At 42.8% G+C, this 14,600-nt stretch overlaps 1 protein-coding gene across 4 annotated transcripts in view; it reads left to right on the plus strand.

Annotated features, from left to right (window-relative positions):
* Positions 1 to 14,600, plus strand: part of ZNF704 (zinc finger protein 704) — a 92,438-nt gene that overhangs the window by 62,963 nt on the left and 14,875 nt on the right. For all 4 annotated transcript variants that reach the window (XR_007375646.1, XM_048938596.1, XM_048938597.1 and 1 more), the window contains exons 4-8: positions 1,626 to 1,858; positions 4,688 to 4,788; positions 6,627 to 6,888; positions 9,827 to 9,931; positions 13,167 to 13,261. Coding sequence is in view for 3 of the 4 variants with exons in the window: in XM_048938596.1 (XP_048794553.1) it covers positions 1,626 to 1,858; positions 4,688 to 4,788; positions 6,627 to 6,888; positions 9,827 to 9,931; positions 13,167 to 13,261 (796 nt within the window). In the remaining variant the exon portion in view is untranslated. The remainder of the gene's footprint in view (positions 1 to 1,625; positions 1,859 to 4,687; positions 4,789 to 6,626; positions 6,889 to 9,826; positions 9,932 to 13,166; positions 13,262 to 14,600) is intronic.

A 14,600-nucleotide genomic window follows, 5' to 3' on the forward strand; every position in this document is an offset into this window, starting at 1 on the left:
GATTACAGTCATGTGAAAACTCAGAAGTCTGTAGCTGTGAGTCAAAACATTACCTTTTCATATGGTAACATTAGCTACAGGAAACGTATATGTCCTTTTGCAAACAGGATTTATTTTTTCAGGAAAAGTGGGGTTTGTGATCAGTGCCCTCTGTCAGTAAGTGCATGGATTTGGCTACTGACTGTGCAAGGAGGTATTCTTACATGTGTGCTTACGTGATGAAGCACCAAATTCAGCTTTATGAGCAGCTGATGTTAATGATTAAAGGTTTCATCCAAAACCAACTGAACCAGGCGTAACAGTCATTCGTTTAAGTGAGATTGGGGTAAGGCTTTGGTAGCAGTTGGCAGATGTTATTTTTTCTTGCTGATGTCATTAGTTAAATTTAACTGTAAGAAATTGGAAAGGAATGAAGGAGTGACTTCTGCAGAACTCTTAAAAGCAGGCAGAAACTTGAAAAGACTCCGTCTTGCACTTAGAATGAATAATGTTTCTTCAACAGCTAAGATCTTACAGCGTTGCCAGCTCTGAAGTTGGGTATTGCACAATGCTCAGACACCTGTGGTGCCACTGGGTAAACTCCTGATGCCTGAGTTCTGGGGAAAGCTCATCAAACCATCAATGCACACGTGCACATAGATGCTTCCTGAAGCTTCCTGTGGTGTCTGGCATTGCACTGCTGGATGTGCTCAGTCCACACATTTGCTGGTGGCCCCAGCGTTTCTCTCCTGCCAGAGGCCCTTTAGGGGCTAAGAAGAGTAACATGCCAGCATTTAGCTCCTGAGGACCTCAGCACATGAAATACAGCTCAAATCATGCCTCGGACTGCAAAGGCAGTGCTTTACTCCCACCTGCCACGTCGTGGAGTGACCCATGGGCTTGGGGGTCTCTTACAACCTAATGCCAAGGTAGCTGCTGCAGTGAGGGAGGGCTACCTGCAGCAGATAGGTGAAAAAGCAATCCAAAAACACAAAAGCCACATGTGAAACCCCACGCCTGTATTAAAAAAGGCAAATCCTTCTAAGGACATGTACCACCTCCATTACACTGGAGTCAAAAGAGATGGAGGTGCGCACACTGGCAGATAATAAGAAGGCAGTGAGAGTGCAGTTATGGTCTCCTGTGGTGTTTCAGTAGTTGGATGATGATTCTGTTTTCACAGATGCAGTTGGTGTCCTGGGGCTCACAACTTGTGTCCTCCTCCTGGGGTCTCTCTCCTCTTTGTGGTGCAGTGGTTTGGAGCTTGCCCTTACGTCCCACTGCAGTTGTGTGTTCGTGGTTAATAGTTGGGAATGTATTTGAATGTTTTTCCTTGATTGTGCATGCAGTATCTGAGTGCTTGTTGCTGTTTACACTCTAAAGCAGGTTATTTGCCCAGAATTTGTTTAAAAACAAAAATGCTTTTTTTTTCTAAACTACAAAATCAAGTGTGGAATCTGGATGTTGACAAATGTCATCTGCGTGCTGTGGGATAGATGTAATTGTCCTCTCTGCGTCCAAGGCTTTCACTTTTCTTTATTTCTTTATCCAGTTAATTGCTACCATTGTATTTAAGCATTAGATAAAAGAACTCCTTAGCCCTAAGGTGATACTGTTGTAATGACAGCTTTTGTTGTTCTTGACAGAATCCCTAAACGGATCTTGGAAAGAAGGAGGATTTGTGCCTTCTAGTACCAGCAGCAGTGGATACTGGAGCTGGAATGCTCCCAGTGACCAGTCCAACCCATCCACCCCATCTCCACCTCTGTCAGCTGACAGCTTTAAAGCTTTTCGAACACCTTCCCAGCCAGATGATGGCATTGATGAAGCTGAAACAAGCAACCTTCTCTTTGATGAACCCATCCCTAGGAAGAGGAAGGTTAGCCTCCTGTTAAATTCCATGCCCATAGGCAAATACAGTGTCAGTAGACTTACTGTGCTGTGAGAAAGGAACACCTCACCTAGAGAGAGCTCTGTATGCATGCATTCCCTCCTTGGCATTCAGTGAACATAGGTACTGAGCCTAGTCACTGTGCCTAGCTCAGCCTAGTCACCTGCTGCACGTGCCATCAGCACCACATATTTGCTAGCAGATGGTGAGGTTCTGCTGATCCTCCTGCTCAGCAAACAGTGATTTCCAGAATGCATTGCTTCTGGCCAATCGAGGGATTCTTCCCCAATTTGGCAGATTCTTTGTGTGAAGGATGCAACAGGTAGCCTTTACGTGTCATCACAAAGGCTGCGCGTGGCCTTGATATTTCTTGTTCCATGGAAGTGCTGTTTGTCTGACAGTGTGTCAAATACCTTAATACTGCGATGCTTTCACTGCACAAACATATGGGGTGAAAAAAGGAGAGGGAGATCAAACCTGATGGCTTTTGATACAGCATTAGCAGTGGCCAAATTCATCCTTGGTAGGAGTGTGCAAAAGCAGACTAAATAGAACACCAAAAAACCAAAAAGGCACCTTTATGCTAGCAAGCAGGCTGCTCTTGGAGAGAAAAAGAAAACAAAGACATGGCACTGGTCCAGGTTCTCTTCCCTCCCAACACAACAGGGCAGGTTTTGCATAGCAAGATGGGAAAGGACTTTATGCAAGGAGGAGAAAAAGAATCTATTCTTCCATAGTGACACTGGTTCTGACTCAGTGTGGGGCAGTTAATTGCTTCACCACCAGCAGGAGGAAGTTCTAATGATTGTTTAAACGTGTTCAGATTTATCTTGTTGCTCCAGAAGTTGCTTATTTGCTGACCAACGCTGTTCTGCCCTTGTTTGTGGGAGAGGGGTGGTTAAATGTTTTTGCTTTTTTCTGAAAGGGAAAGAAAATATTTTGGAGGACACACTTATTAAAATAAATCAGAAGTTGGAGCTGGTTGTTAAACTAAAGCAGGCAGTTTTGGATTGTGTGAGACAGGAGGAGTAGGAATGCAGAAGCGCTGCTTTGCCTTTTACTTGTCAATTGAAGTGATGCTTATTATCATCACTGCTATTGTTGGGCCATGATTAGACAGATGGTTTTACAGCTGCCATCTTTATTGTTATGTAAGTTGCCTGTGAGTATTTCTATTTATGTACTCACCACAGATACATTCCACTGTCTCTTCATGTTCTCATGGATTTTGCTCTGAATGGCAAATGTTTAACTTTGATAAATAATAACATTACCTGCCAAACTTTGTTACAGTTTAACTGCATTTCCTGCGCTTTTTTTTTTAATTCTGATCCCAGCATGGTACTTTATCTGAGTACATCTTCACACGTTTAGAAACTGAAATGAAAATGTTTGGGTTAATTCTTATTTAGGGCTTCAAAATCAAAAGGAATAAGTGTGGAAATAGCGATTGATAACCTTACTTCGACTCATGAAAGTTTTTCCCATTGCGTGTTTCAAAATGTCACATTAGCAACCACATTCCAGTAAGAATCACAAAATCATAGAATGGTTTAGGTTGGAAGGGACCATCCAGTTCCAATCCTGTGCCTTGGGCAGAGCTGCCACCCACCAGCTCAGGCTGCCCAGGACCCCATCCAGCCTGACCTCACACGCCTCCAACGATGGAACATCCACAGCTCTGGGCAGCTGTGCCAGTACATCACCACCTTCTGAATAAACAATTTCCTCCTAACATCTCACCTGAATTTTCCTTCTTTTGGTTTAAAGCCTTTACTTGCTTAAAAGTTCCCATTAAGGTAGTAGTCCCCATAATTCCCCACCAGATCTTCTATCCGTTATTTTCTTAAATAGAAGTTAAAGTCTGATGATGCAGTTGGACTCGTCAGAAATGGAAGCACGGTTTATGTCCTGTATTTCTGCCCTGCGATATTTCATTTGGTTATACTAAAATCTGCACATTCCCAGCATGGACAGTGAAGCTAAAAATGCAGTAGAGATAGATTGTTTTTGCCATCTAATCAGAGAGAGGTATTGAACCGCTCTGTGTTCATAAAGATGCGCCTGGTGTTGGGGATGCCATAGGGGAGCTCCTGTGAGGTACGTGGGAAGAGTAGTCTTCATGCTGTCATGTGGCTGGTGGAGATTTGTTGTTTCTTAAGCTGATTACTGCAATCAGCTTTTGCTTTGACAGGCCAGCAGCTGAGATTTTTTTGAAGTCCTACTCTGTTATCTTTATAGGAAACACTGAAATTTATCATGTACTCCAGTGCAATTCCAGATGATCCAAAGTGAACCAATCACGAGGCTGATTTCTGTTGAAGACACAAAGGAAGCATGTGCTCGTCTCTAAGGATATGCTTGTTTTTTCAATTGAATGTTATCTGGACATAATTACTTAATCCTACGTGTAGCTTTGGAAATAATGCATTCTGTAGTATTAGAGAAAATGATTTTGGGGAAGCCCAAATTATTTAGGCATTAACATTCAAAATTAGAAATGTGTAAAATTGGTTTCATTTGAGGGACTTGAAACTGGAATGGGCAAATTAACAACAAGCCGTGCCAGAGAGCAGGGAGAGAGGTAAAGCTTGGGCACAGGCCACTCCTTTCTCTGCACTTTGTAGAACACAGTGGGATTGTGCTGTTAGCTGAGACAATGGCAGTATGAGAAATGGGGAGTTAGAGGCTGTAGGCATTCAGCGATTGATTTGGCTTACAGATAAGACTGTTTTATAAGTCTGTGCTTGTTTTGGGTTGCTTTCTCCTTCTTCTGTCCTCCTTGTGACTAAGAATACATTGCTCTCTTTGTTTCAGAACTCAATGAAGGTGATGTTCAAATGCCTGTGGAAAAACTGTGGAAAGGTACTGAGCACAGCTGCAGGGATTCAGAAACACATACGGACCATCCACCTCGGGTAAGAGACCGCTGCCTTCAGAAATCAAAGGGATTTGTGCTTTGCCTGGGAGATGACTGAATTATCCCTGCCTTTTCTAAGATCCTAAGGTTTCTGGAGTAGTTGAGGAGCAGTGTGTAGAGGTGAACAGAAACTTCTTCCAAAAGCAAAGCTCTTTTCCAAGCTTTAGTGAACTTTGCTAGAAGGTCGCAAGAAGCTGTGATCACACTGTGCTTCCCCCAGTGGCAGCACAGCTCAGAAACATTGGATGGAGAATTGTTTCCAGTAATGCCTGCTCCCTGCTTGTCATGTCCAGTCTGCAGCTGGGTGAAAGATGGCAGGTTTCATGGTGCTGCATGAGTACTTTCCAGTTTCGTTTCACATTGAATTGCATTCTGAGTCAAAGCAATTAAGAAAACTGAAAATGAAACCATACTGCTAATTCCATGTGTGTTTATTTGGACTAGAAGCAAAAGCTAATGAATCTTGTATGACATGAGGTTTTTTGAGAGCTTTAGTTTTCGACTGAAATCTCCTGTGCAATTCACTGAGTGACCTAGCTGTTTAATATATTAATTACATGGAGACCCAGTGCTACCTCACAGCATTAGTGAGCAGGCAGTCTGGGAGACAGTCTGGACATCATGGCAATGGAAGGGGGAAGGGTGTCCAGGTGTTGCCTTACATGCATATGTAATGGAATCTTTTTTCTCATTTCCCTTCTTTGTGGTCCTCACCTGAGGGTTATGTGGATGTATGTGTTGTGTAAGTCTGTGTTACCCAGTGCTTATAAATTAAAAGTGACTGCGAGTTGTAGTCTGGCATGGAGCTCTGGGGGGTTGTGCAACAGTGCTAGTAACTGGTGTTGGGCTCAAGTTCTGAAGACTGAAGCTGTCAGAAAAAATCTCTTTCAAAATGCTGTTATCTTCTTTTTGCTTCGTCCTTTGTATTGCTGGGACATCTTTTGAATGGCATGGGGCAGGGAGAAGTAAACAGCAGAGCTTCCCATATGGAAGATTCAGGACAAAAAAAATCGTGTATGAGCTGTGAGGTTGAACTTTAACAACGTGAGTGTTGGGAATGTGCTAAAATAGTGGTTTGTTTGGGAGCTCCTGATAATGTGTAGACTGTCAGGAATAATTGCTTGTGACTGGGCTGCTTCATGCCCAGCATTTGTTGTCTAGCACACAGCAGGTGGGGCCAGGGGATGCAGGGACACGCAAGCCTCTTGCAACTCCTCCCTCGGTAAGTCTGCATCTGAAGGTTAGGACCAGACAGTCCAGCACGGGCAAGCCAGCCCTTAAGTGTCCCTTCTGTGCCACGTTGGAGTGAGTCGCATGGTGAGACTGTTACCAAGTAGCTTATTCTATTAGGCCAAGGAAAGTTACAGAAAACCATGTCCAAAACGATATTTGACTTAAGAAACTAGTGATAAGATAATAACTTATTTCCTGTTAGGTTAGCAGGGTTTATCTTGCCCATGCTTGTTACCTTTAAATGCCCTTTTGTGGCTGCTTTGTCATTTATGAAGTTAAAGTGCTTTGAGATTCTTGTAAACTTCAATAGTCAGCAATGGGAAGCAAGTACTGCTTGATATTTATGCTGAGGCATAGAAGTTAAACATCAAGTCCAAGGTGAACGAATTAGAAGAAATAAAGTTTAAATTTCTGCTTCTTTTCCCTTCAGACTGGATAATTTTCTTTTCCTCCCTAGAGTCAGATCTCTGATAAGGTAGGAAGAGTTAAAACTGGAAATACTAATTAATTGACAGCATGAATATATTTGCTTATGCATCTAGAACTTAGAATACAGCTTAAGGCTCTTGCTTTCATTTAATCAGTTCCTTTTTCTTGATACAGACGCGTAGGAGAATCTGACTACAGTGACGGAGAGGAGGATTTTTACTACACAGAAATCAGGCTCAACACGGACTCAGTAGCTGATGGCCTAAGCAGCCTTTCACCAGTCTCTCCATCTTTAGCATCTCCTCCTTCCTTTCCCACCCAAGACGCAATCCGTCCTGAAACTTCCTGTGCCAAAACTGAGACTAAATTGATGACACCTCTGAGCCGCTCAGCTCCTACCAACCTCTACCTCGTACACACGGACCATGCTTACCAGGTAATGCTGCTGAGGGTGAGCTCCACTCACTGCACTGACTTCATTAATGTAGAAGAAGATGTCTGAATACTGTGTTTAGGTTTTGAAAAGCCAAGCTTAGTTTTAGTGAGTCAGAGAGTTTCATAGAGCAAGAACAGTTAATGGGGCTTGTCTCATTTAAACCATATGTCCACTTCTGGGTTAGTTCTTTCTGCTCTCACCACAGCCAGTGGACTTTTGGGTACAATCTTCCAGTTGTTTGTAGAGTCATTGAATTGCTCAGGTTGGAAAAGATCTTCAAGATATCAAGTCCAACTGCAACCTAACCATACTACCCTCACTCTGACAACCCTCTGCTAAATCATGTCCCTGAGCAGTACAGGTGCATGCTTCACATTGAGAAGAGTTGCTCTATGTATTCCACTGCCTACTCAGTTATTTCTCCAATGACCATAAGAAACGCCTAAGGTGACGTGTTCTCGTGTGATCTCCTGCATTGTAAACAATCTCTATCAGTCAGCTAAATCCCTCCCAGAGTGTTAGCTCTGCTAATACTGAATGTCTGGAAGCAAGTACCCAAAACATGCTAGGAACAATTCCTTTCCTCTGCTGTATGCAGCATGAGATGTCAGTTTGCGTATGTGAAGTAGAGCAGGAAAAATGAAAAGAACGTATGTGATACCCTCCCACTCTTCGAGATAATTCTTTACAAATGGGAAAACTCTAGTCGTATCCAAGGTGCTGTTCAAAAAGCTTCCAGCTAAGTTCAGACAGAAGGCATTAATTGGGAAAGTGCACTAAAATTTGGTATGTTTTGGTCTGGATGCCATATGAGAAAATACGAATTGAGACTTTGAAGTGGTGTGGTCCATGACCTGCATATGCACTGGAGAACTGAACTCTTAAATTTGTCAGGCGCAGTAACTCTTGTATACAGCATGGTGCAGATAAAACCCTTTTGTTGTTTGTCTGGAACAGCATAGTTTGATCTCCCACGCACTTTGGAAAGCATGAGTGGAAGTCTGGGACCTCAGGTGGGAGCTGCATCAGGTAGTGCAGCAGCCTGGGCACTGATGAAGCCAGCTAAGAGAAGGACTTCCTTCTCAGGGCTTAAGCCCTGCCTCTCCCATAGTGAGGTACCAGATCCTGGCTGCTCGCTTCGTCTGGGATTTGTAGTTGCCATGTTCTTTCCTGCTGTATGTAGACTCACTCAATCCTCCTTTATATAGCAGAGAAAGGATATGCCAGCCCTTTCCATTTTTTTTTCCAGCCTTTGAATAACACATTTGATTAAGGAAATTCTGTTTGAAATGTTTCAACTGCTTGAATTGGATTGGGACTGATGTATTCCATGGTATCATACTGCATGTGCCTGAACCCTACAAGTGCCTCCTTGTCACGTTGCTCCATTTTGAGTACTTCATTTTATCAGTGAGGAATGACCCTGTGCATACTGCATAAGGCATTCTCTTGAACTGAGGTCCCTGTTCCAGTTCCCGTTCAGGTTTTCTTTGCCAAAGAAGCAGCTTATGTGGAGCAGATCAGTGGGATGCAGTGTCTGAGTCCTCCAGCCCAACCAGGGGAGACACCCCACCACGTGGAGTTACTGTATTTTTCCTGTTGCCTTTCAGTGAGGTTTTTCTCTTTCACTGAACTCAGCAGACATGTGCTTCCTCGAGGAGTTGATGTGTCTGTATTTAACCTCTTGGAACTGCAGCCTCAGCAGCATTGGGAGCATAGCTGCAATAGATGGAATCATTCAGTGGCCTTGGTTTCTTTTGCTTGGAGAGATTCCAGAGAATTGCTTCAGCAATTTGCTCCAAAGAATATTTTTAATGGGAACAATCAGATGGCAGTTTGTCATCGCTCCTCTTCAGAGTGGTTCAGGGAAGCAGTTAGGTGACTCCAGCAGCCTCAAACACAGTCTCTACTTAGATAAATGCTTCGTGTTGCTGTGAGATTCAGGTGACTGAAAGACAGAAAGAAAGCTCATTTTTAAGAGCAAATTCTTTATAAATTATAATCAAGAAGTCTTTTATTTTGGGGGGGGATGAAAGCTTGAATCTCAGGAGTCAAGGGAAGCCTGTGTTGATAATTGTCGCACTCCTGCCAGAGTAAAAGTGAGGTAATGTGAGGTTACAAATTTCCTGACTCTGTCAAGTGAACAGGGATGCAAAATGATGGAGGAAAGGAATTCCAGGGGGCACAAAGCCAAGTGAGAAAAACTGAGGGAAGACATAAGATGAAAAATACCAAACAATCCTAAGCTGAGCTCGTTGAGGATTGCAAGCCGGGTATTACTGGGTGTTACAACCAGATGGAGGGAAGGTGAGAGTTCTTTGTACTGAAAGCGACCTTCAGATATTTGCTTTAGCTTCGGCTGTCGTTGAATCCCAAGCTTCTTGTTTTTAATAAGAGCAGCTGTTCTAATTGGGATGAAACATTCGTCTGACGAATGAAAAATGGCCAACCCTTCCTGTTAATGCTGTTGTCTGAAAGTCCTCTCCATCCAATCTTCAGTTACTTTAACCTGCTGTCACCAGTTTATATACTTGCTTGTTTATCACTGTGGGTAGGTTAATCATTTGTACTATTTTTTTTGCTGCCAACTGGCATTGTTAAAACAGGATTGTTTTTTTAATATGGTACTTGAGTTCATGTTTTTTCTACCAGACCCAGGTTTTAAAGGTTTTGCATGGATTCTTGTGAGAGCTATCATCTTCTTCCAAACAGGGTTTTAACAAGAGCAGTATATAAACATGTTCCTTCCTTACTGGCTTATCTGTGATTATCCTTCTCAGCAACAGGGTAAAATGCTTGTCACTGTCAGCACTGTGAAGGTTTTTTCCACCTCTGAAGCTCTCCTGCAGATTTACAGTTGTAAGGAGTAAAAGATCCCTTGACGTGCTTTGGAAAATGAATGGTTCTTTTACTGGAATAATATTTTCTTTTCAAACAGGCCACTCCTCCAGTGAACATTCCAGGGTCAACTAAATTCACTCCCAATGGCAGTAGCTTTAGCATCTCTTGGCAGTCGCCTCCAGTTACCTTCACCGGCATCCCAGTAAGTGAATGACAAGAAAAAAGAAAAAAAAAAAGAAGGGAAAAAAAAATATTGAAGAACTTTTTGTGTGTTTTCAGAGTATCTCATAGCAGCAGTGATTTTGGCAGAACAGGTACAGAAAAGAAATAAGTCAAGTTATGCCCCAGTTTGCTTGTGTGACTGACTGTAGCCCTCTTGCCAATCTCTTAAATGCAGTACAGTGTTTTTTCTCTGTTTTTTTGTTTTGTTTTTTTTTTTGCCTTGGTGACCACAAGCAGGGAACAGGATTGATAGTATGTTTTTTAAAGTACTTGTTTTTGAAAGAATTTTCGGGGAGGTGCAGAACCCGTCACTGCGTGCTGCTTTTTCTGCCACTAAGAGATTGCTTATGAGGCTGCAGATAAAACTAACAAGGCCGTGGTTATGTTAACAGGGTAATTGGAACCAAGCAGCAGGGCTGTTATCTAAATGAACTCTGAAGATGAAGTATAGTTGAAAGGCAGCAGAAAGAAAGAAATAAAGTATGAAGTCTGACCCCAGTAGGCTACAGGGATGTAGCCTCCACTGACAGCAGAAAGTTCAGTAATTTTGCACAAAACAATGCATGTAATACATAAAGTATTTTTAATATTACTTTTAATATTAATACGTGGTGCAGCGTGACAACGTTTTAATGAAGTATTGGATGCAGAGTCAGCTCTGGCCCTTTCTTCACATAGGTGGATAATGTACGAGGCCATATTTTCTTACAGAACTGCAGAAATTGGTTGTTTGCTGAAACATAGGTTTCCAGTAGTCCTAAACGTGAAGCAGTATAGGTGTGGATACTGCAGGGGGAGGTAAAAACCTTAATGAAAGCTTCAGAGGGATTAGGTGTCTAGTGCCTCGCATGGTGAGTGCTAAGAACAAATGTAATCGCTGCCTTCAGTACAGGAAGATCTTTTATCTAACAAGGAGAAATAAAAATATATCAGATTTATTCTGATTTTTATTAGAAAGCATTTTTTATTATAAATTAAGATTCCCTAATCATGAACTCACTTCATATGATAGTGTTTCATTTTAATATTGTGCCTTCTGAATTTTTACAATGTATTGCATAACACACGTTGCTCATTTAAAGATCCATATAGCTTTTTGTCCTACCACCAGTGAATATTAGACATGGTGATAACAGATGCTATTTCCCTCCCTTTTCTTCACCAAGTGAACCTCCAAAGCTTCTTAACGTCAACCTTTGGCAAATGTTGGAGATTTTCTCAGACTGTGGTATCCTGCAGGTCTGATAAAAAACGAAAGTGGCTGAATCAATTACGCTGTGCTCTGCCAATGAATATTTATTAAGTTCTATCAAGGAACAACTCGCAGTGAAAGACATCATGCTGTCAGCAATTTGAACAAGAGCGCCTCGACAGAGCGTGCTATCTGTGAAGTTCCTCGAGTATTTGATTTCACAACAATGGGGTTGATACACAGCAATTACAAAACTGGCTCCTTCTGCGGAGTAGCAGAAACTGGTGCCAGTAGTGTTGGGAATCTAAAAGTGCAATTATCCACACTGTAAATCACACACATAAGCCGACGGGATTATACGTGTGTGTTGAGTTTGCTTGCTCAAGCAACAACGTTGAACCCTAGCTTTAGAGCTGACTCTTCTCAAGGGAATTCAAGAGATGCCAAATCGCTTTCACAGAATTGCGTGAAGATAGCAGTGATGTAGGTACGATTCAGAAATAATCCCAGTACAAAAACCTCGGGAAGCGTTGATGATAGCAGAATAATAAAGCACTCTGGGAACCATATGAACTGATTTTTATGTGTCTGCTACGTAGGTCGCAGTAATGCCTCCTATTTATTTCCAGGGAAACTCCAACAGATACAGAGAGCACCATGACACTGTTTGATAGAGCACGTTCTCAGCTAGAAAGGCATTTCTTTTGGAGCAGCCCTTGTAATATTTATAGGGCTGCCAGCCAAAAACAACCAACCAGTCCAACCTTTTAAGTTCATGCACACTTTTATATTCTGTCAGCAGTGAGATCATTTAAGAATGAAAGCCTGGCCTGTAGTGGGAAGTGATGTGTGGTAAGAGCAGATGTAAATACAAAGTGATGCTAAATAACTGCATATGAAATGAAAGTTGCATTTCGCTTGTGTTTTTTTAAGTAAATGACATATTGCCTTACAAAAGCAGGGCTGTGTTAATTCTCACCCTTGCAATGAGTGCAACTCCTTTTGGAAAGCGGTACTCATATAGTGGAGCTTCTCTGCCTCACACAAGGCTTACATACAACCAGCCTGTGACAGAGCCAGTGGAATACATGCTCTGAGCACTGTGCATGCCTTTCTGTATGTATTTGGCCCCTGAGGTTAGGTGCATGTCCACAGCAAGCAAGGGAACTTAAGAGGGTAATTCCAAGCCATTACTTTCTGTCTTACCCATAATAGTTACAGGCAATTTAGCTTTGGGCTACCTTTTTGGCTGGTGACAAACCACTGAGAAGTAAAAAATGGGGATGGATTTACAAAAGTATGTAGGCTACAAATTCTTTCGTGTTACCAGCAGTGTGGGGATAGGATGAGTGTATTGTGCATGCCAAGAGGGCTGTTGAACCAAGGTTTACAGTGCATAGTAAAGGACTTAATTCAGTGCAGCTTGTTAGCAGCCATGATCAGTAGGACTGTCTTGCACTCCCACTGAAACCTGGGGGGCTGCACTGTAACTGGCCTGCAGCAAACTCCCTTCTCCCAAGCTGTCCCTGCACAAGAGTCACAGGTTAGAGCAATGTAAAAAATCCCTTCATCTCACAAGAGATTATTAGTATTCATCTGAACACAGGCTGAGGTCTGTTTTTGTAATTATTTGAAACTGGAGAGTTTTAATAAGAGCCTTTCAGAGTCTTAAAAAGCATGAATGCATGCATTTGCTGTATTCCCCCAAACCTTAAGTGATGCTGCCCTGTACTCTGGCTTACTCTGCTTGGGTGACTAGACAGGGAAAAGCAACATGGAGCTGATATCATGTACATATTTACACCTCCAGCTTCTTCAGACCTTTGAATTATTTGTGTTTGTGTGCTGTTTACTGACCTCTCCTTGGTGTCTCAGCCACTGTGTATCACAAATTACTTTTTCTGGAAGCGGTTCTATCTGTGACAAACAGCAGCAGTTTGATTACCATAGATTTAAAGGTGTGTTTCTATTGCATTCATGTCTGCATGCAGTTCATAGGTGACCTTTTTGTCTGTATTGACAGGTCTCACCAACTCACAATCGTCCTGCCGGGAGTGGAGAGCAGAAGCAGTCCCACACAGTTCTTTCATCACCACCCAGAGTAGCGTTTGGATTGAGGTATGGGACCATTGGCTCCTGCTGACAGACCAGTAGCTTCAGACTCTGGGGGGTGTTTAGTAAACAAGATGTTGGTGGCCACAGAAAAAGAAGAACTACAGCACCAAGTGTGGTTGCAGTTGTCAGGCAGCTTCTTACTGGGACATTTCGGGATAACGTATCCATGCTTTTCATTAGCACCAAAAGTAAAGTTCAGGGGAAAAATGAGTTGTCGAGGAATGAAAAGGGCACAGACTGTGAAGGAGAACTGCAGGCCTTACGCCAGGTAGATCTGGAGTTCAGATGCACATCTAAACTCCCCTGTAAAGCAGTGGGATGCAGATCCACAGTTCCGGTTGAAGCATCTTGAACTTCGTTGCTTTTTTCTCTGAAATGCTGTTGCATAAAAAAAAATCAAACTGCAATGCTGTATTTCTTCTAGTAAAGAAACTCTTCGTTTCTCACAGTCCTAAAAGGTGACTGAACCCTAAAAAGACAACAGAGCACTAGGAAGATTTTATGCTTTTCAGTTTCAGTGTGACTCTTGGATCATCACAAGTGCTATAAATGGAACTTGGGATGTTCCCAATTCATGGACTGTGCTTATTGTCAGTAATAAAAAAACTCATAACTATGCAAGAGAATAATCACAAGGCAGCTCCTGTGTGCCATGCAGTATCTCATGCAGGTATTAAACAGTTGTGTCTGTACACTCATTTGACTTAAGGACTGTAGGTCTGGCAGCGCTGCTGTCATGAGCATTGGGTCACTCCTTGTAGCATTGCTCCTCAGGTTTGCTGTGTGTTGAGTAGTATTTTAACATTTATCTTAATCATTTTCTGCAATTCTCTTGTGAGCTTTAAGTATGGTGGTAGGATGGAATACATGACAATCACAGTGGCTTTAAAAGCAGGTACTGCCTGCCTTGCTGGTTTCAGGGAGGAAAAGAGCACACGTGAACACAGAATCACAGAATGGCCCAGGTTGGGAGGGACCTCAAGGATTGTGAATCTCCAACCCCCCTGCCACAGGCAGGGCCACCAACCTCCACATTTAATAGTAGACCAGGGCCCCATCCAATCTGGCCTTGAACTCCTCCAGGGACGGGGCATCCACAACCCCTCAGGGCTGCCTGTTCCAGCACCTCACCACTCTCATAGTAGAGAACATGTTGCAGCTGAGGGCTGAAACTTGTTGTTAATTGCCTGGATGTTGTTCAGTCTGTGAGCTCAGCAAACCACGCAGGAAGGATGTACAAACTTAGGAGCTGGCAGCTCTTCCTCTCTTTTGCATAGCTGCTGCATGCCTACAGCCAAGGTCTGCTGCTGTGCACTGGGCAATGTATTTGTAGCACAGTGCT

Source organism: Lagopus muta, chromosome 3, assembly GCF_023343835.1.
Source record: "Lagopus muta isolate bLagMut1 chromosome 3, bLagMut1 primary, whole genome shotgun sequence".
Lineage (NCBI taxonomy): Eukaryota > Metazoa > Chordata > Aves > Galliformes > Phasianidae > Lagopus > Lagopus muta.